Source organism: Semicossyphus pulcher, unplaced genomic scaffold (assembly GCF_022749685.1).
Source record: "Semicossyphus pulcher isolate SPU_LCO1_2020_fin unplaced genomic scaffold, fSemPul1.0.p SCAF_18, whole genome shotgun sequence".
NCBI classification, from domain to species: domain Eukaryota; kingdom Metazoa; phylum Chordata; class Actinopteri; order Labriformes; family Labridae; genus Semicossyphus; species Semicossyphus pulcher.
This window is the reverse complement of record NW_027211691.1, coordinates 9,240,653-9,249,350: the sequence shown is the minus strand read 5'-3', so window position 1 is coordinate 9,249,350 and position 8,698 is coordinate 9,240,653. Positions and strand designations below refer to the sequence as shown.

Sequence of the window (8,698 nt, the reverse complement as noted above, 5' to 3'; positions counted from 1 at the left end):
AAAACCGTTTGTCCCCCAGAGTCACACAGGCACAGATGCTTTGGGCTACTCCTCATTGTTTTCATGGATCAGGCTGATAATCCTCTACTTCTACTGCTCTTATGAAGAGCAAAATAAAACAAGTTCCCTTTCAAAATAAAGGTACAGGGCAGGGCAAAGGAGACATGCATTTTTTCGTATACAAAAAAAGAAAGCCTGGTGTCTGCCTAAAAAACTAGACAGTCTTCACTCAGCACTTCCTGTAAGAGGCCAATGACGAATACAGATTAGCAAAAAATTCGAACAGACAAACTGCAGACAAACTAGAATTGATGGCTTCCACTGAGCCACTCAGGGAGCGGGCCATGACGTAAAAGGAAAAACATGTCGGGTTCCCCCGGCCAGGTTAATCAAGACAAGCTTCCCCTGCAAAGAGACGAGTGTGTGGGTGTGTTTGATTGCAGCCCATGTGAACCCATTTCTCATTCATAATATGCAATCTTATTCTACGGCTGATTGTGTTTGCTATACATACGCTGCGTGCATGAGGTCTTTGCCCATATTCCTCTACCCTGCGCAGCATAAATAAACAAGAACACTCTACAATCCATCATCTTGTGTGCTGTGGGAGCGTGCCCAACACAAACATGGCTTCTGTTTTCTATCTGTGTGTACGTCTGTGTGTGTGAGGGCTGGGATGGGTAGCACTATTATGTTAGTGCTCTTAGTCCATGACTGTGAAACATAAACCGCCTGCACCAAATGAGGATTATACAAATGAGCTTCATCTTTGCTCTTTGTTTCTGCTTACCATTACGCAGAGAAGAGAGTACACTCAGTTTGATTACTCCCACAATGCTTTGAAGTCCTTTTAAAGATGTCTCTCATCTGAGTTCAAAACAAACATGCCATTCTTTTGGAGCATTTATTTGACGTTAGCTTAGCCATGAAGAACTGTTTGTGAATCAAACAAATAAAATAATCATTTACAGTGCATGTCAAACAATCACGGTTTTATATTGACTGTTGAGTTCCAAGCTGAATCCATAGACAGGCTGGGAAAATCTGGAAGCAGGAGGTGATTAAGTAGCGCACTTTTCTTCCTCAGCAAGTATCGTTTTATTGCCAAAGAGCACTAAACACCAACTGCCCCAATGAAGCTGCTCGGGACAACAGTATAAGACTAGTTGTTTCAGGCAGCTCACAGGTGTGACTGTTCCCACTTCGTATTCAAGGGGAATAAAAATTCCTGGACTGGCTGGTCCCCTTACCTGTTCTCATCATACAGTTATTGTACAGGGCATAAAAAGTTCGCCCCACCTAAACCAGTGTGCTGGCTTAGGTGGCACAATATATACACTCCCAATCAAAAGTTAGGACACATTTTCTCATACAAGTGAATGGCAAAGTGTGTCCAAACTTTTGACTGGTAGTGTACGTAAATCTCTAGACTGGAGGAGGATTTCTTTTTTTCAAAAATATCTGCAAAACTAACGATATTCCCAGCAGCTGTATTTTGGGTTTCGTGCAACTTAGCAAATGTTATGCCAACAGATTTACTTTAGAGGCAAACATTTGCACATTAATATTGTCGGAATTTTAGCTTGACAACAGGATAACCTTAAGAGGTTGAACATGGTTAATATTGTACCGCGTAAACATCAGTATATCAGCGTTGTTACCATGTTAGTGAGGTCAGTTATTTCTTGATAACAGACCGTTGTTAGGAGGAACAGACTGTTGCTAGGGATGCGGCTCTAATCACACAATCAGGAGGACTAACTGTAATCAAATCAATTTGCCAAAAGAAGTCCAGTAAATTTGACATCAGTCTGTTTACAGAGGGAAAAAAAGAAAAGAGACAAAAACAGATAGCAATAAATGTTGAACAATGCAAAAACTGAAGGCTACGACAGAGAGATCTACAAAAGTGAAGACGGCACATGAAGTAACAAAAAACAGAACATTTTAATGTGAGTAAAAACAGCTCGGTAAGCTCATTTTAATGAGGCTACAGAGTTAACCGTTGCTATGGACGCAGCTCTCATTGGAAAATGGAAAGATAATCATTTTTAAATTTAAAAAATAATTTCCAAATGAATATATTGTGTCAAAGCGGGATAATGTAGTGATCAGGTTTTTATCACGGAATGGAACACCGACGCGAAGCGAGCATGAAGGGGTTCCTCAATAACAACCTGCCCACTGTACATTATCGCTTACATAGAGTTAATATTGTAAACATCAGTTTGTTAGCAATGTCATCATGTTAGCATGCTTAGGTATAGTCTCACAGAGGTGCTAGCATGGCTGTGGACTCTACCTGTTACATTCCAGCTACTATAAAAAATCCCCAGCAGAAAATTCTGATTAAATTAGATAATGGGAATTGCCTATTTTTATTACATACTATAACTCAAGATAAGTTAATTATCTGTTTTTCAGCACTAGATTTAGATTTATTTTGGTATGATAGATTTTTATAAATTTATGATGGGGCCTTTGAAGCCCTAGAGGAAAGCTAGCAAATTATCTATAGTGTATGACTGCGGGTAAATGGTGCCTTATGTAAGATTTATGGTAACAACTGACCTCATCCAACATATTTTCTGCTTAAGCCTCTATTCACTTCTCTGTTGCATTTCTGTCCAAATGACACCGACAACTTCTCCGGAGCAGAAATCCATGAAGTAATAATGGTAGGGCTATTGTACCCAGAATAATGCACTTCAAAATCCCCATTCATTACAGGAGGACTTTATTTACAAAACCCTCTGAGTAACGCAATGCCACGCTCTGCTCACACACACCAGCCCACTGCATGTAATTATCCTCAGCCTGCTCTCCAATCTGTCACTGCCCAAACTCATTTGTAAGTGTGCATGTACAGTGATTAAAGAAACTCCTGTGCCATTGCAAAAAAAAGAAAACCCTCACACCCCCTCCCGTCTTCCTCCACATTCGGGGAATTCTCCAAGAATGAGGCGAAGCTGCCATGTCAGAACACAGCCAGGCAGATGTGTACAGATCGCCAACATGGCTAATGCATCTGCGGCACTGGCGCGGCAGTCAAGTCATAATAATTAAAGACATACAACATCTCAAGACTTCATTAATCATGGTTTATATGGACTTTGAAGCCCTAATGAAAAACAGGCTGCCTCTCCGGGTTTATTGTGTCTGTACAAATTGTGGGGATGGCGTACGCCGGGAGTGCCCCCCTCCTGACCGGCTGTTACAGGATGTGGTGATGGAAAACAAAAAGATAAGATTCGGTGAAAAGCTAGTGACGGTGATGGAGAGGTCAGGGGTCAAAGTTGTTTATGTAGTCGCTGCTGACGGCACGTTTGCACTCGTGTGTGTTTGCGATTAAATGCGCTCCGTGGTCAGCGTTTAACACAAGATTTTCTGTCCTCAACGGAAAAATGGAGGCCTGTGCTGCTCTGGATCTTCATCTTGCACTGTCACTAATCATCATCTTCCTCCTCAGATTCTCACCATGCTCTCCTGCTTTTTTTGGAGGTGCATTACAGCGAGATCAGAGCGAGAGATTACCGCATATTAAGCTCTCAGTGCCAGAAGTGGAAATTACCGAGAGGTTTTTAACGCCAGACTTCTCTCTGCTTGTTTTCCCCTGGACAGAGGGAGAGAAGTAATGCTTTACTCAACACGTTTCATCCCGATGGCTTGTGACTTGTCCCTGGCAGCGCTGGTGGCGGTGAGTCGCAGCCAAAAGTATGAGAAGCTCAACAAAAGCAAAGGGAGGCAGAGAGGGAGGACACATGCATCTTCTCTCTATAAAAGTCCCTTTGGCAGGTTAACGTTGCATTAGAACCAAAGGAAATATACAGTGGAGGGGAGAGAGGGGAGCATCTATCATGTGAAATGCAAAGGATGAAGTCATTGTATTTCCTCCCTAATGATGTCTCTTTCCTACAGGTGCAATATCTTCCTCAAAGAGTGCGAGTCCTCTGCAGCTCTACGGTAGAGCTGGATTCTGTGTGGTAACTACTTCGCAGTGAATCATTTTCTCTGCAACATAAGTTCCTCGCTTTAATTTGTTATTTTATGGAGTGCTGCTGACAGAGCACATCGGACACATGAAAGGTAAAGTGGCCCCTTGGAGTAAACAAGTCAGAAACCTCAAAGGAAGGGGGGGGGGGTTTGTCCGCCCTCGACCCTGCGGTTTGTCAGCGTTCCTCCCAGGTGAGCTCACACTCGGCCTGACTCACCCAATATTTTCCAAAAACAAAATCAGCACTGGGTTAGCTTAGCTCATCCATGCCCCCTGTGTTCATCATTTCCTAGTCAGAGGGAAATGTTAAGTTAGCACCTTTTTAGGGATTAGGATGAGAAAAATCAGTGATGGTAAGACATCCACTACGGACAGGAGAACCTAGACCCAAGCCTGACTGATGCTTTTCCAGGTCTGGTTAAACTTGTTAAAAATGTGTCTGTGAGGACCAATTACACATTTTATTTTTTTTGGTGCCATATTACAGGTTATAATAGGTTATACAAATATACATATAATAGGTTAATATAGGTTTAAATAAAATTATTTTCAAAAATGTTTTAAATATTTAAAATATTTAATATTTTTGAGATTTCCAAGTGGGCTATGAGTCCAAAAAGGGACTGGGAACCGATGGGTTATAGGTTAGGCAGAAAAATTACAAGAATATAAGATGCTAAAAATCAAAATGAAATTAACAAGGAACTGATTATTGTAATTAACGAATCAAAAAAAATTATAGTAACAGTGGGCTGTCCCCTCACAGCTAGAAGGTTCCTGGTTCGAATCCCGGTTCAGATGTAGTGGGCCTATCTGTGTGGAGTTTGCATGTTCTCCCCGTGCATGTTCCCTCCCGGTACTCTGGCTTCCTCCCACAGTCCAAAGACATGCTCGTTAGGTTCATTGGTAACTCTAAAAGTGCCCGTAGGTGTGAAAGTGAGTTAAAAGGCTGTCTGTCTCTATGTGTCAGCCCTGTGATTGACAGGCGACCAGTCCAGGGTGTACCCCGCTTCTCGCCCAATGACAGCAGGGATAGGCTCCAGCCCTCCTCCAACCCTTAATAGGATAAGCCATAAAGATAATGGATGCAAGGATGGTACAGTTAAGTAAAGATTTATAATTAAAGATAAATACATGCATTCTAAGTTGAGCTTAAAAATATTAAATCAGAAGATGCTAGATTAATAGATTGTCTAGATTGTCCATTTTTCTGCATGTTTCCTGAGTCAAAGCGTAACTCTTTGCAGTTGGTTAATGTGGACACAGCAGTGCAGGACCTAAACTAGGAAAACTCAACCTAGACAATATCGCCACCTTGTGTTTAAAACGTGTGTTACAGGCTTTAAAAGGAGCACCAAATACTGTCATATCCAGCTGTTAGTGCTAAACTATTCTTTACTTAAATGTCCCATAAAAAAACACATTAGGAAATAACCTGCACATACAGTACAACAATTAACACGAAATTAAACATTTATTATTTTTTATTTATTTTAAACAACACACGAGACATTTATTTAAACAAGAATAAATACAAGGTATTATATACATTAAACTATAAGGCACTAACTTCCTTAGTTCATAGCCATATTAATCAGTAATGACAAGCAAAATCCACCTTGTAATATGATCAGATATCCTGATAGCAGCAGTATTTCTTGTTGAATAAGAAGTACAGTACAGGCTCCAATTTTTCCTTGACTTGATAAATTGCATATCGTTTCCTCTGTGCTTGGAAACAACCTTCATCAAGGCTGTAAAAAGTTCCTCACTCTCGTCGTCGTCTCTGTTTCCCCTCCCAGGCCATCCACCTCATCTGCCTCTCGACACTTCTCCCTGGGGTGCAGGAGGAGGTAGTACAGCACGAGGCACACCAGCCCCAGCATTAAACATCCGAAGATTATACCACTGACTGTCAGCAAAAATGTGACAGTCTGCGTCTCAGGCCCCAACAAAACCAGCAGCAAAGGAGCTGAAATGTTTACCAGAGAATAGAAGAAGTAGTAAAGCGTCATGGCGACTCTGGTGTCCTGCCCTTTGACGTTGAAAAAGGTGAACGTGAGGATGACTCCGACGACTGCTCGGTACACAATCTCCAGGCCTCTGGATGAGCAGAAGTTGGTTTGAAGCAGGTGCGCCCAGATGGTCCACAGCATCCAGAGGACTGTTATCGCTATAGTGCTGTAGGTGCTCAGTATGAGGAGGAGGGTGTAGCTGAGGATGTGGCTGGTGATGGTGCAGAGTTTGTAGAGGAGGTAGATTATTGTGGGGACGCCAGAGGGCATCTCACTGATCTGAGGGAGAGATCTGCGCAGGCAGCGGCGATAGTCCACCAGGGCCCAGGCGATGTTAAAGAAGGAGAACACCATAGATAAATCTGAAAGAAATGCACAGTCATATAGTTAAACATTCACACGGTAAACTCATGATTGTGCCGTAAACTTCTTCCTCTACTTACACTGCATGACCGAGCACCCGTCGTGACTCAGCGCTATGTACAGCTGCAGGAGGAGTTGGGGAACGCTCTCGAGGAAAGCCTCGAACAGTTTGAGCATGCTCAGATCGGTCGCCAGGCAGAACAGCCTGTGGTGAGCTTCTCTCCTCTCTTCCAGGGTGTATAAATGTGTTGATTTCCAGACCACTTTGAAGCCTTTTTTCAGCAGCTGGTAAAACCTAGAAAAGGGTTAAACACAGGGAAAGCTAAGTTAGGCAGGTGGTTCCCAAAAAGCAACACATTTGTCTGTCTGTCTTTATGTTTGTCTCTCTTCACCACTTTCTTAGTGAGGCCGGTCGTGGCAGAGGGCTGTGGCAGATGTTTTAATAATGCCTAAATGCTCGATGATTCCCTAAAAACGTGTGACGTAATGCTACGACATTAAATCGGTGCGAGTGTGTCCGTCAAGCGTGAAAAAGGTCACAAGATGTCTGCTATGATATCAATTCTACTACAGGGGAGACTTGATGGTCTCTGCAATTAGGTAAAAATCCAATATCGTGCATCCCTAGTAATTAGTAGTAGTAACGTTAACGTTAGTAGTCAATAGTTAAAACTTGATTTACACTGGAGGGGGTCTTTAATGTAAAGAGTACAGCCTAGACCTACTCTATGTGTAAAGTGTTATAACATAACTGTCTGCATTTGCGAGCTTCATGTCAGACGGTAAACTACAGCCTAAATGTGGTTTTTCCAGTTTGCACATTCCACCACATGACGCCATTAGCATACTGCACATTTTGTCTCGACATGCAAGCACTCCTAATTACAGGGTACACTTGCAGCACGTGTTATTTTGCAGCAACATTTTCTTATCATACCTGGTGAAGATGCCCATGCCACACAAGTGCAAGGCAGCAAGTCCCCCTTTCGACATTCCTGATACGGCTGCTTTTCCCTCAGGGTTCTGCAGTACATCGCTCATGTCGTCCCTGTACCAGGCGTAGCTGAAGATCTGCGTCACCAGCAGCCCGACCAGAACAAACGTGACAGTCAGTCCGCTCCACACAAAATGTCTCTCCTGGAAGTATTTCAGCGCCAGAGCAATGTCAGTCCAAATGTCGACCACATATAAGACCAGTCCAGCGATGGTTAACGACCACCGCAGCTTAGTGTACTGAATGTCTGAGTGAAACATTTTGTTGTAAGTCAAAGGTTTCACTCTAGGATGGAGGTAGAAATGTGGCTGCTTTTTGGTGGTTGTGAAGAAACGCTGCTGTGGACAGTTTTATGTTGGATGGCAGAAGTTCAGGAGGCATGTTGGTCAATCTGTAAAAGCATTAAGAGAGATATAAAAACAGTAATGATAATCAGTTGAAGATTTACTATTATGTAAAACTGATATTTGCCATATAAGTGCACTCAGCTGTTGTGTGACAGCCTCGTGCCCTTTGACCTCCATCATAAAACTTTATTATATAGCGTCCTGATAAGTGGCATACTTGCGTGTTTGACAGAAAAATAATCAATAGTTTTATCAGCAGGAATAAGAACATGATAACATGCTGCCTTGCACAGCCCAAACTCTTACATAATGTAACATATAATGTATTTATCTCACATCAGACCCCATTATTGAATCAGAGAATAAGCCTCTTCACATCCTTTAGCTTTAAAATACGACATTGATATTAAAAACATGACATTTGTATTCCTTTACCGAAACAAAATCAAGCTATAAATGAGCGCAAATATGGCTTTAAGAAAATTATTTAGAGCTCAAATATAAATCATAATTTGATCCTTCAATTACACTCGTTTTTTACACTCTGTGAATGAACTTACCAGAATCTGTCGTCCATGCCGGACCACTGTGTAGAGTCACAGATGCAAACACTTCTACACACACAGTTCTCTGTCCCTTTCCTTGAAACTCATGACAAGCTCCGCCTCAGTGACAACACTATGAACTAATACAGTCAAAGCGGAAAAGCATGATTACATAATAGATACTGTGCTAGACTGTGTGCTTGTAGGTGTGTGTGTGACTGGGTGACAGGTCATACTTTACATTCCCTGTCATAGTTCTCCATCCTGAAAGCATAAAGACATTTTTAAGGTGACAAACAGTGATGAAATGTCAGGTATCCACAGGCCTATTAATCTTAAACGAGACGGGTGTATCTCTGTACTCCTCCCACAGTAGTTTTCCTGTAATGCAAGCACTTACAAGAAGCGTGGAAAATACCATCTTGGATCAGGAAGCAGAG

At 42.1% G+C, this 8,698-nt stretch overlaps 1 protein-coding gene across 1 annotated transcript; it reads right to left on the bottom strand.

Moving 5' to 3' along the window:
* Positions 1–5,578: 5,578 nt before the first annotated feature.
* On the bottom strand, positions 5,579–7,666 carry xkr9 (XK, Kell blood group complex subunit-related family, member 9). The gene is made up of 3 exons (XM_069667731.1): positions 7,310–7,666; positions 6,453–6,667; positions 5,579–6,371 (listed from the first exon to the last, which is right to left on the bottom strand). The coding sequence occupies exons 1-3, from the start codon at positions 7,624–7,626 to the stop codon at positions 5,743–5,745; spliced, it is 1,161 nt and encodes a 386-aa protein (XP_069523832.1). The 5' UTR covers positions 7,627–7,666; the 3' UTR covers positions 5,579–5,742.
* Positions 7,667–8,698: the final 1,032 nt, after the last annotated feature.

Coding starts and splice junctions, on each gene's coding strand:
- xkr9 (XM_069667731.1), bottom strand. CDS start 7,626: ATGTTTCACTCAGACATTCAGTACACTAAGCTGCGGTGGTCGTTAACC. Junction 6,668..7,309: donor GGCATGGGCATCTTCACCAG/GTATGATAAGAA, acceptor ACCCTTTTCTAG/GTTTTACCAGCTGCTGAAAA. Junction 6,372..6,452: donor CGGGTGCTCGGTCATGCAGT/GTAAGTAGAGGA, acceptor CATTTCTTTCAG/ATTTATCTATGGTGTTCTCC.